We start from the raw sequence: 13340 nt of genomic DNA, 5'->3' as shown, positions 1-13340 counted from the left end.
GCGGCTGGCTGCCCACGAGACCTAGGCGGCCACCTCCCTTCTCTGGGCCTCACCCTTCTCCTCAGCACGGTAGGCTGTCCGGCCTTCCCTCCCAGGGCTGCCAAGAGTAAGATGAAATCTGGAGGGAAGGCACGGCGCTCACACAGCAGCAGCCTGTCAGCATTCATGAGCACTGTGGTAGCTTCCTGTCTCTCTGAGGAGTCACAGAGTTCCTGCGTTGTCTATATCGCTCTGTCACTTCCTGAGAAATGCACCTTGAAATATCTCAGTCACTCAAAAAGAGTTCAAGACGAAGGCAACCAATACCCCCGTGTTTGCACCTGCAGCTTAAGAACGAGGATGCCACCAGCACAGCGGAAGCCCCCGTTTGCTCTCCCTGACCGTATGCTTCATCTCCTCCACCCTGGGGGAGCGGGGATGACTGTCCTGAATGTGACCTTCAGCCTTCTCATCGACTGTGTGCATTATTATTATTTTACGATTACCCTTATTTATTGTCTGCATTGATTTATTTACATGTCAATGTCTCTGAACAATAGATGAGATTGTGTGGCGTGCTTTAAAATAGATAAACAGTTTTCCCATATGGCTCCTCCTGAAACCTGCTCTTTCCTTCTCTTTCCTTTTCTCTTCTCTTTCAACACTTTGTGAGATTCATCCATGTTGATCAGTATAGTTTTGACCCATTCCTTTTTCACTGCTGTAGAGTATTCCACGCATTAGTATCCCGCCACCCATTTTTTACTTCTAGTCCGTCACAAATATCTTTCTGTGTCAGCACAGAAAGGTGAATCTTGGTCAACTTGATGCCGGATAAGCATGCTTCCTTTCATGACCCCATGGCTGGAGAGGGAAGCTACCCCCTGACTTGTTCTAATTACCAACGTCATTTCATCCTGGTACCAGCAGAGTGTAAAGCCCTCCCATCCCCGTCAATCACATGGTTTGCTTTGTTTGATGTCTTCGCCGTGGTCACCTGAATGGAGGGGAGACTTGGGTTCGAGGTACGCATCACCCAAAACAGCACACCAAACTGCACATGTGGGCTCACAGCCCAGCCGGCCCCTCCAGAGTCCGCTTCAGAACCCCAGGGGGTCCCCGGGGACTTGCAGCAGGTGTCAGGCAGAAGGAACGTGCAGTGTTTGGGCTACAAGAGGAATTGTCCGATAATTGTCCTCTGTGAGCTGGCTTCTCCCCCACTAATGGGCCTCCTTTCGAATTCATGTTGGGTTCAGAAAGCCTCGAACATTCTTTGATGTCCAGTTACCTCCCATCAGAGCAGCGGTCTGGCGGGCATCCATCTCCCCCATGAATGAGCGCTGATAGCTGCTGGCACAGGGGTGGGATCCTGCCTTTGTGTCTTTAACAATCTGATTAACTGTGGTCCCACCAGTGCCAACTGATTAGCATTTAAACGCTCCTCTCCTTCCCACCTCCGTCCCTGCCTCCCTCGGCGCGCCCCCACTCCATTCACGTGCGACTGGGTGATTTCTTGTTCGGCAGCGAGGGGGAGAGGAACACAGTGTGATTTATTTGTGTCCGTGAAAATCAGTGAGTCACTGAGGGAGGCCTGGGAGGCAGACACACAGACAGCTCAGAGGGGAAACCCGCGGTGGGAAATCTAGACTCAGTTACCTCTCCGCTCACACAGGCAAACACAATAGGTGGGAATGAATCCAGACGGTTCGAGAGGGAGTTGAAAACGCACCCCAAGTTTGCAATGTCTCGTCACCCGTTTGCTCAGCTTCCCAGACAAGAATAAAGAGCAACTCGGCATCCCAGGATTGCTCACGAGGGGCTCAGAGCTGGAGAAAAGCCCGGCCGCCAGGAGGCCCGACCTCAGCACTGGTTGCATCATCAAACCACCGTGTGACCTTGACCGAGTCCATCTCTCAAAGCCTTGGCTTCCGGCTGCCTCGGGTTAGGACGGCGATCTCTGCCTGACCAATCTTAAAGAAACAGAAACTGGGGCGGTCGTGGGAGTCGTGCGCCTGACTGAGTTTTAAGATGTTCACAGCAGTTTTACAACCTAACCTCCGGGCTTAATGCGTTTCATGGCGGAGACGAGGGCAGGCCTCTCTTCACACATAACAGGCGACAGTGGCCTTACTTGCTAGGGACAGATAAGACCTTCCCGCGGCTTTACTGGCGACGCTGAAATGCTGTTTTCTTCTTTTCCTGAAAAGTAGCTGATGCGATCTTCATCCTAATGATGAGGAAGGGTTGGTAGGATTTGAACCAGGGCCGTCTGGCCCTAAACCCATGCCTGCATTTGTTCTGTGTCTCCTCCAGCTGGCCCCCGAGCCCAGGCCCGGCTGCTTCCAGAGTGAGTGCCAAGTGCTTCCTACTACAAACACATTAGCACCGGATCTGCTCCAGCTACGGGGTCCCGAGGGACAGGGAGAACACTAACCGTGCCCCAGGGTGGCGGAGAACCAGGCACTCCTCCCGAGCGAGGACTGCCCTGCAGAGAAAAGCGGAAGGACAATCGACAGAGGCAGAATCCAAGGCACCTCGGAGGAGGGGGAGCTGGCCTACATCACCATTTTACAGATGGGCAAACTGAGGCCTGTGGTTCGAAGGAAAGGGCTCTGGATTAGGATAGTCAGGATGCCTCGTGAACTCACTCTGAGGCCTTTGTAAGCCCACTGACATCACGGGGCTCCATTCTATCCTCTGTATAATGGAATGATCTCTTCAAATAACCCCTTAAGAGGAGTGACTATATGTAACTGTGCAGTCTAGGAAGAACTCAGCGGGTCTGGATTGCCCACACCCTGCACATTCCTTGGTTCCTGGGAAGGACCCTCTGAAACCTAGAAATACCCTGTCCTACCAGGTATCGTGTCTGTTTCCCTGGAGACAGTGGGTGTGAACCATGTGACTTACGGTGGGCACGTTGTGCGTGGTATAAGTTTGACCTCTAGATGGGGGTGCGGGGGGGTGGAGACTAAGATCAGCCACATGGGACCAACCCCCAGGAAGCTCCCTAGACACCAGGGACCAGGGAGCCTTCCTGGGTGACAGCGCTCTGTGGGTGCTGCACAGCGCCTCGTGTCGGAAGTCCACTGTCCGCACAACTTCCCCGGCAGCGAGGCCCGGTCTCTGCCTGACTCCGCTCTATGCGCCTCTTCCCTTTGCTGATGTTAGTCTGTGTCCTTTCCCTGTCACAAACCAGAACTCTGCGTGTGATGGCTTTTCTGAGTCCTGTGAGTCTTTCTAGCCCATTATTGAACCTGAGGGTTGGCTTGGGCACCAGTGGAGCCCCATAATCAGCCAAAAAAAATGGGACTACAGGACTGACTCAGGAGTGGGAGTCTGAGAGCTGGAAACCTGCGTTTTCCCTTACCCAAGACACCGATGACGATGAGGATGAGGATGAGGATGATGATGATGATGATGATGATGATGAAGTGCCTACTATATGCCAGGTCCTGTTGTACATATGTTTACATGGGTCATTTCCTTTACTCCTCTCAACACCCCTGGGAGGTAGATAATATTATCACCCCATTTTACAGAGGAGGAAACTGAGACCCAAAGAAGTTTGGTCACTTGCCCAAAACAACGCAGCTTGTAGCTGGCGGGGTTGGGATTTGAAGATAATTTGTAAAGCGCTGGGCAGGATGGTCTCTCATCTCCCTTCTTGACCTGATGCCATCTGGGATTTTAAAGGACAGTTTCTCTTTTGGGTCCTGAGCTGAGAATTCTGGGGCTTAGAGGAGGAAATAGTTGCCGCTTATCCTCACCTCTCCCCTGCTCTCTCAGCTGCCTTCATCCACACCTGCCATCTTCTAGGTCAGGGGTCGGCAAACTCATTAGTCAACAGAGCCAAATATCAACAATACAACGATTGAAATTTCTTTTGAGAGCCAAATTTTTTAAACTTAAACTTCTTCTAACGCCACTTCTTCAAAATAGACTCGCCCAGGCTGTGGTATTTTGTGGAAGAGCCACACTCAAGGGGCCAAAGAGCCGCAGGTGGCTCGCGAGCCACAGTTTGCCGACCACGGTGCTAGGTCAACTTCAAGGCAGGGTCTCGGGCCAGAAATTGGAGAAGCCATTTCATTCTATTCTACCCTATCCCATTCCACCCATCCCATCCCATCCCATCCCGACCCATCCCATCCCATCCCATCCCATCCCATCCCATCCCATCCCATCCTGACCCACCCTGTCCTAACGCTTCTCATCTTGTAACCATCCACTGAGCTGGGGAGGTACAGGCTGCACAACGGATCGTCTCTACTCTCTGCTTCTACAGGTCAAGGTTCTCCCAAGCAGAGGAGCTCAGTGTATGCTGGGGAGCAGGCTCCTGCCAAGTAACCGTCTCCTGCCAAGCCCCAGGCTCCTCCTCTCTCTGACTCCTGGGCCTCGCTGCCTTCCTCTTGGAGCCCAGCCAGCCTCTGCCCAGAGCCTAACGAGCTCTCACGGCCAACAAGAACAGCGCCTCGGTGTGTGTGGGCCGGGGCCGAGGAGGTGCACAGAGCCTCCCTTCACTCCCAGGCCTGCCCGCTGGGCAGGTGGCGGGTGTGGGGCTCGGGGGAAGCACTTAAGGGTCCTCAGAGTGGCCACTGTCAGCCCGCTGACCCGCAGAGACGACACAGAGAGCCTCAGTGTCCTGGTGCCCACCTGGCCCCCTTCACGGGCACTGTGCCCATACACACTGGCACCGGGCCCTCTCCCTGGGCTGGAGGAAGGATGTCCTTTTATTTACTCAGCAGCCAACTCTGCCAAGGCCAGCTCAGCTCACGTGGGGCCCGTGACACAGAGGAAGAGAAAGACTGATGGAGAGACGAAGAAGGAAAGACAACAGTCCCCTTTTCTTATGAACAAAGACTGTCGCTCCATTCTTGATGCTACTAATAAGTTTATGCAATGATAATGACGATGACCCCTTCTGAACCTTGCGATGTGCTGTTTTATATGCGCCATCTCATTTAATCCTTAGAACTACTCTGTGATGTAAGGACGGCTCATGTTCCCATTTTGCAGATGGGGAAACCGAGACTCAGAGAGGGAAATTCACTCCCCGAAGAGCACACTGGGAGAAAGCGGTGCAGCTGGGCTTCATAAGCGAGGACCGTCTGACATATGGGCCCCTTACAGCTTCTGGCCCTGCTCCATTTCAGGTGCTGTTTAAAGCCTTCTAAATACATTATCTTATTTAATTCTGATAATAGCGATTCGCTCATTCATCCATACCTTTGTTCAATCATTCAACAACCTCCCTGACAACTCCCTGGGCATCAGGCACTGCGCTCAGCAATGCGGAAGGAGGTATAAAGGCGTTGGAAATGGTCTCTGCCCTCGGGGTGGTGGTGAAAGGGAGGTGAGCTACCTCTAGATCCCCTGCTCCCCCCCCCCCCGCCCCCCGCAAGGCACCCACACTATCTGAGGCTGTGGGACCAGGAGCAATGGGTGTCCCGAAGTTTGTCCCTTGCCTCTGCGCGGATTGTCCGCCTTTTCCACTTGGTATTAAGATAACCAGATGGAGCCTGGCCGAGCAATAAGGGCAAAGGGTGGAGAACTCAGGTCTCTTGTGTCCGACGCCCATAGCGATGATGGTCATGCAGACCGTAATTAGAGTTTCCTGATCCCAAACATACTCCTTCATGCTTTTCATAGACGTTGATTGAAGTGTAACACGCATAGAAAAGTCCACTCAACGAACTTCCTCAAGCTGGACACACCTGTGGAACTAGCAACGAGATCCAGAAGCAAAAACTGCCAGCAAATACGGAATTTTCCAGCCCCACTCCCCTCGACAACCCCTATTTTGCCTTCTATGGTTGAAGATTAGTTTTGGCTGCTTATGAATTCGTTGGATAATTATGCAGCATTTCCTTTTGCATCTGGCCTCTTTCACTCACTGTGGTTGTGAAATGTATCCACGTTGCTGCGTGCAGTGGTAATCCATTCCTTTGTCATGGCTGCGTGGTATTCCATTCCATGCCTGCACCACAGGTTATCCATTCTACTGCTGATGGGCGTTGGAGCCGCTTCCAGATGTGACTATTATGACGAGTGTAACTGTGAATATTGTACTACATGTTTCTGGGTACACATGTATGCTCATTACCATTTGGAATATTTCCAAACAGAGTACTGGTTGCACAATATGGCATGCTCATCTTTAGTAGATGCTGCCAAAAATCGAGTACGTATCTTCCAGTTTTGATAAAAAGTCTTTCCAGTTTTTTTCCTACCGTGCAGTAACTAGCAGACTGACCGAAACCTAATAACAATTGCTTTTCCAAGAAATTTATTTTAGAGAGGGAGAAGGAGGGGGGGGGTGGGGAGAGAACTGGGCTCAACACTTCACCATGCATCATCTTCTTTAATCCTTCTTTGTCGAGTCCAATGTTGGTGTCCATTTTTTAGATAAGGAAACTGAGGTTCAGAAAAATAACATCATTATCCCACAGCTTCTGGAAGCAGGCCTAGCACTGTCCCGGGGTCTGTGCAACTCCAGGGCAGTGTCCTGAACTGCTTCTCGTGTTCTTGGTGCTCTGACGCCCGCCCCACTGCTCCTCCTCCTGGGGTCTCCTCCTTATCCGATGGCTTCTTTTCCCTCTTCTCCTGGCCCTCCCCCTTGGTCACATGGCAATGACCACTCACTGGCCACAGCTGGGGTGACACTGGTGGGCGAGGGAATACGGTATTGATCTTCCCAGGGAGATGCCAAGCGGCAGGGAGGTTACCGCGGGGCTCTGGCGGGGAGCAAACAGCGTGTGTAAGGAGCTTCTGTGACAGGCAAGATAACATGCTTTATTAGCCTCAAGACAAGACAATGTTTTGCCATAATTTTTGATCAGAGACTGGGTGATGTTAGCATCAGAATATGTTTGGGAGGCGGTCACGCTGTTTAAGTAGCAAATGGGGAAAAAAAAAAGTCAATGGAGGGTCAGAGATTGTGGTTAACCCGTTTTCCAAAGGGACACAGAAAATGCAGTGCCTGCTCAGACCTGCCAGCGACGAGGCCAGGGCTCCAACGCTGACGCTGGGACAGTACCGGACACCTCCCCACGTGCCAGACTTAATCATCCCTTTACTAGTAAGTTCCTGGTCCTCTGCCAGAAAGCCTTGGGTACTGCCTTCCTCCAGACCATGTTTTTCAAAAGAGCCATTGCAGCAGAATCTTCTAGGCTGATTTTTCAAATGTAGATTTCTAGGCCTCATCTCAGACCCATCAATTAGAATGTTGGGGGGCGGGGGGGTGGACCAAGGAATCTGCACTTTTACCAAGTACTGCAGGTGAACTGCATGCCCACTGATGCTTGAGAACCATGGCCTTTGAGACTACTGGGCACAGAGAAAAGCATATCCCATAATATCCCTAAACCATGTAAAGTTGCATTGAACTGCATGATAGTTAATCATATGATATTTTGAGCACTTTTTTATGTACACTGCACAATCACATCCATTGCCTAATTTGAGCCTAGAACAAATAAGCTTGCGGAAGAGAAATTATCCTTCCCATTGTACAGATGAGCAAACTGAGGTGCAGAGAGACCTCACAGCCAGCAAGCAAAGCAGCCATCATGGATTCCCTAACCTCTGGTGAAACATGTCTTTCTCTGTAGGATTTTCCCTAGGCCAGTGGTTCTTAGCCAGGGTGTGTGTGTGGGGGTAGAGGCGATAGGGGGGTAGAGGGGATAAGAAAGTGGGGGAGGTGATTATGCCCCCAGGGGACACTTAGACCTGTCTGGAGACTTTTTTGTTGTCATCACTGGAGTGGGGTGTGTTACTGGTATCCAGTGGGCGGAGGCCAGGGATGCTGCTCACTATTCTACAATGCACAGGACAGCCCTGGCTATGCATGCTACTCCAGGCCCCCAGATTCTCCCCCAAGTGCACTGGGATGCTTCCGGAGACTTAGCACAGGGCTTGTGTGATCAGAGTAAGGCTCTGCATCCCTCCAGCTGCTGAAGGGAGAGTGGACTGGAATATGCACGAAATAAATGCTGGGAGGCCAGCTCAGGAAGCTAATTGAATAGCTGCATGACCTTGGCCATCCCATCCCTCCTCTCGGAGCCTCAGTTTCCTCTTAGGTGGGACAGGGGTGGAGGGATGAGGCTAAGCGAGACTCCGCCTACTGCCTGAACACTGTTCTAGGATCTAATTCTGTCTAATTTTCTGTTATGCTGGGTGACCTCCTTTGGAACGGGAGACAAGATCTGAGAGGCCAGCCCTTGTGAAAGGCAGAGTGGTTGTGCGATTTGGCTGGTCCATGTTCCCGCTGCATCAGCCAGATTTGCTCCACGCTCAAAAGGAACTCCCAAAGCAGATAATGCTTTGGAAGGAAATTGGATTGGAATTTAATTGATGGCCTGGGCAATATGCCACTGCCATTAAACTACCCTGAAAAGCCAGCCCATTGTTCTACACAGAAGCAACATGGCTTTGTTTGGATAATGCCATGTGCGTGAGTTCAGTTTCTTCCCCACGGAGACCACTGCGAGTAGCAGCCTCTCTTTGGTGCCAGTGAGCCAGATGCGGGCCAGCCCCCTGACCACCTTCACCCACATCCTGGCTGGGAGGGTCCTGAATTCAGCAGATCCTCCAAATCTCACTCCTGTCTCTACCCTCTCCAGTCCCCTTCCCTTCCTTCCTAGTGATCCCCTTCTGATCCACCCCCTGCCTTAAAACCCCTCCATAAATCACCATCATCTATGCCAGCAACCCCAAGTTCAGTGTTCTTCTGGGAGGTATTCAGAAGTGTGCCACTAAAGTAAGCTTAGAGATGCTTTCCTCTCTTGGGCGAATTACTCTGCCCACCTTCCTGGTACAGGTTCTGACAAGTCTTGCTGCGAAAAGAAAATGTATCCAGGTTGATGTAAACCATGCTTCTCACATCATTTGCACATGAATTCCCCTCCCACACTCATTATTTATATCTTGTATAATAGGCTTCCACAGAATTCCAGTCTAGGAAACACTGACCCACACACGTAAGTACAGAATTGTTAGTCGAGCATTCATAGCTCTCCATGGAAAGGTTCCTGAATACATTGCCAGCCTCGTGTTCTATCTTTCAGCACTCACCCTACAGCCATTTCAAACTCCTTGACATTTTTCCAAATCCCGTGTTTTGGAAGGGCAGGCCGTAACATACAGTGGTTACAACCAAGCCTTGAGTTACTGAATCCACTGAACCGTATTTCTGCCATTTCCTTAGAGTGAACCTCCCTAACCTCAGTCTCCTTACCTGTGAAATGGGTCTAAGAGCTCAACCTCAGATGGTAGTTGTGAGGATTAAATGAGCAGATGTATGTAAAGGGCCTAGAACACAGTGGACACTCAATGTGTTAGCTCTTAATGTAACTATATTGCTGTGACTTTGTACACACAATTCCCTGTATTGGAAATACCCTCTCTCTTCTTGGCCATCTGGTGAACCTCTGCTCATCCTAAAGGCCTTGGCCTTAACACTATCTCTCTGTAGAGCCTTCTTCACATTCCTTTGGAAGACATAAGCACTCCTTCCCCCATCTTCTTTCCCTTCCCCCTCCCCCCTCCCTCCCTCCCTCCCTTCTTTTACTCATTTAATTTAATTTAATTGAGCCCCTGCTCCGTGTCTGCCTCTCTTCTAAGCATTGGGGACAGAGTGGAAACGGGACTGACTTGGTCTCTGACCTCTTGGAGCTGAAAGTCTAGAAGGAAAGACAGATGTGAAATAAGCAATGACACAGGAATGAACTGCAACCAGGATGAGCTATGGGAACACTTCCTGGCCCTGCTTTCTATTCTGGCCCTTAGAATGCTGCATTTTCATGGCTTGTTTTCAGACACCTCTTCCCCCAGACAGGACTCCTTCAGGGAGCCGGAGAGCCAGTGCTCTGTGCACAGACCCACCTGAAATGTTTACTGAATAAGGGAATGGCCTGGGAGCAGCAGAGGTTGGGGATGACCCTCGTCCCTCTGTCCCCTTTGATCAAACACTGCCAGCTGCTGGGACATCTACACTCGGAATGAACCCAAACCCAGTCCCTGAAGGAGAAGAAAGAATGACCTGGTTTATTCTATTTGAAGAACTCAGAGTTCCCAGTGCCCTGGGTGCCTCTCAGAGCTCCATTTTTATTTCTTAAAGAAAAATAATAAACCAGGTTAGCGCTAAAGAAGATGAATAGGAACGGAGGCAGGCTCACTGGCGGTCTGCGGCTCTCCGAGGTGCTATCCTTGTCAGTTCCAACGAGAGGGGGAGAGAAGAGACACGATTCTTCAAATAGCTCTTCGCTTTTTGGGGAATATGTAATCGTCTCAATTAAAACACAGACCAGAATATTTAATGGCACGGAAATTGATTTTGATGCTATTTAAATAATTTCCCCCAGAGAAAACGGGTATTGCTTGGCCTAATTTGGTGGAAGCAATCATTTCCTTCCCAGCTCACAACTTGCGTGCAGGGGCAGTTCTGAATTCGTGTCAGGCTTAGCGGAGTTTTCCAGGCGACGGGGGAAGGGGGAGGAGCCTAAGCCAAAGCCACTCAAGTCAACTAAAGAGGTGCATGGGGTGCAAATTTAAGAAAACTTGTCCTAAAGGCAACATCACCTTCAGTGCCTCCCAGGGCATTTCCGTAGGGAGGACTTGTGTCCCTGAGCACTGTCCATGATGCCATTAAGGGTGGGGCTAAGTGGAGGAGGGGTTAGTGATGCATGATCCCTCTGCCCTAAAAGCACACCCAGTGCAATAAGAAGGCACCACGTCCTGGAGGGTAGCCACATGTCAGGTCTAAGTTGCTCTTCTTGGGAGAGGATGCCAGCAAGGAAATGAACTTGCATTTGCTAGGCACTCACAGTTGTCCCATGAAAATTCCACATCGGAAATTATTATTTCCACAAAGGAAAATCCATGTGTGGAAAGCTAGGGTTAGCAACCTACAGTCCAGGAGCCAGTCTGGCCCACCATCTGTTATTGTAAATAAAGTTTTATTAGAACTCAATGCATTTTTTCTCTTACATATTGTCTACAGCTACTGACTCAGCAGAGTTGAGTCATTGTCTCAGAGAGAGAATGGCCAGCAAAAGCTGAACTGTTTACTATCTGGCCTTTTACAGAAAAAGTTTGTCCACTTCTGGTTTGAAGGATGAATAAATGATGTTACCATTTCAGTAGTGAAAAGTAGAGAAAGGTGAATGAAGTATTGGCAATTGCATGTGGTTCAATCTAATGCCCCATTTGGGGGTTAAACTCCAGAGATTGTACAGCTTGTTTCATTCCCTTTCCTCATTTGTGTCTAAAGTAAACACAACTAAAGCGCAGAGAGGTTAAGTGACTTGTCCGAGGTCACACAGCTGGAAAGGGGTAAGATCCGGACACAAATTCAAGAGCCCAACTTCAAGATAACTGCTATTCCTGCTGCTGGTGGCTCCTCCCAGCGAGTCCTGACAACATCTGTGCTCTGTTGTCAACCTCTGTGCCCTCGCAGTCACCAAAGATGAACATCCTCCCCTGTAGTGCTTGCCTGAGCAAATAAATGCAGCCCCCGAGTCTGACAAGAATCCAGCATGGAAATGACCCCGAGTTTATTCTTTGTGTTACTAGCAGTACACTTTGAGATTGGAATCCTCGACCTGAGAGATGGCCTAAGGTCCTCTTAGCTGTCCCTGCTGAAGGGTTTAGGGTTATCGCACAAACAATGTGGGGGCTTCAACAGGGGGCAGGGGTGACATTACTAAATTTGCAAAGATCACTCTACTTCTGGAGGGAGCTTAGGAAGGGCACAAGGGTAAAAGCAAAAAGGAAGATGAGGCTTCGCTAGCAGTGGAGACTGAAAGGCAAATATTATTTAGGACAGATTGGCTTAGAGCCGAGAGGTCTTGGCAGTGGATTGGATATGGAGAGGGGAAGGGTTGAAAGAGGAGGAGGTGTCAGGATGACGCCCAGGTTTCTGCTTGAACAACAGGTGGAGTGGAGACTTCCCTAAGAAGGGAAGTTCTGAGCAAGGACTGGTTTGGGGAGGAGGATCCGACTGGTCATTTACCATGTAGGCCACTCAGGAAGGGGAAGCTGGTTATCTCCGGTGGTTGTTGGGAAGAATAAGTGAGATAGTGTTTGTGCAGAGCTAAGCAAACAGTCTGTGTTTAAGTGCACGGTTAAGACGGTGAAAGGATATCAATGCAGGATGCAGCAGGATGGAGAGAAGGTGCTTCTGGAGTCAGGGAGACTGGGTTCAAATCCAGGGTCTGCCACTTACTCATCAAGTGACCTTGGGTGCCTTCTTGCACTGACCTGGGTCTTGGTTCATCATCTGGTGACTCGGAGACACGGATGTGCAGGCACGGTGCTAAGTGATTGACATGCCCGTTTCCCATAACCTTGATCTGTGCCCTGGCAGGACCATGAGGCTCAGGGAGGAGAATGTACCTGCTCTAGGTTACACCTAAGCAGTGGAGTGGGACTGGGAATCCGGGTCCGAGGACTCTGCAGTGACTATGGTATCAAGTCTAATGCCCACCTCCTGGGTAGCTGTGAGGATGAGACCAAGAGACGGGCTAATAGGGTGTCTGGCACCCAGTAGACCCTGGGCAGCAGGGAAGTATTGCTTGGTTTCGAGTCCTTCCCATAGGAGTTTAGGGGGATCAGGGCTGGGTGCTCCTGGAAGAGACTTTAGGTCTGAGACTGAATGGTAGTTACTCTAGTGGGAGAACACTGGAAAGAAGAGAAGACAGGTGTAAAAGCTCTAAAATATGAGACTGACTAGTCATTTTCTGGACTGTAAAGGAACCAAAGTTCTCTGTTTTATGCTCAAACCATGCCCTCAAAACCATTCCCTCATTGCTTTTATTGCTTTTGGATTCTAGTGACCTCATGCTGGTCTCTCTCGGGAGACTGAGCTTTCTCATGGCAAATAATTTGGGCTTCACATCTTGGGCGTTCAGCAGCCTCCTATGGAACTGTGCACGCCTTGGTCCTTCTTGCCTCCATCTCACCCTTTCTCACGCAGCGTTCAGGCTGTTTGCTTAAACATCACCTCGCCGATTTCTAGGCTAGGTCAGTCCCCATTTCGTGCTCCCTGAGCTCCCTGAGCTTCTAATTACTTCTTCAACCCTTGTCCTCCCCCGCAGGAGGGAAGCTTGAGTGCAGGGATAATATCTGTTTTTACAAATCTAGTACCAACAGCTCTGAGACAGGCACGTCCGAGAGGCTAACTGAATACCTGAATAAACGAATGAATGACTGAGTGTGTACAGTGCCTCCTGGTTCCTTGGCCATGTCTACATTATATATTTCCGTCCTCCTCCTCCACCCTCACTCCCGAAATTTAGCTGAATCTCATATCTACCACACGCGTTCCTCCTCTCCCCGATGGATGGTGGATTCCTTTTTTTTTT

General features: G+C 50.2%; 1 protein-coding gene across 1 annotated transcript in view; it reads right to left on the bottom strand.

Annotated features, from left to right (window-relative positions):
- The window catches only part of SEZ6L (seizure related 6 homolog like), a 59621-nt gene extending 50770 nt beyond the window's left edge, over nt 1-8851 (bottom strand). The window contains exon 1 of the mRNA XM_054712854.1: nt 8785-8851. Within this exon, the coding sequence (XP_054568829.1) occupies nt 8785-8851 (67 nt within the window). The remainder of the gene's footprint in view (nt 1-8784) is intronic.
- Nucleotides 8852-13340: the final 4489 nt, after the last annotated feature.

Source organism: Eptesicus fuscus, chromosome 23, assembly GCF_027574615.1.
Source record: "Eptesicus fuscus isolate TK198812 chromosome 23, DD_ASM_mEF_20220401, whole genome shotgun sequence".
Lineage (NCBI taxonomy): Eukaryota > Metazoa > Chordata > Mammalia > Chiroptera > Vespertilionidae > Eptesicus > Eptesicus fuscus.
Note: the sequence above shows the minus strand (reverse complement) of the source record. Positions and strands in the feature narration are given on the sequence as shown.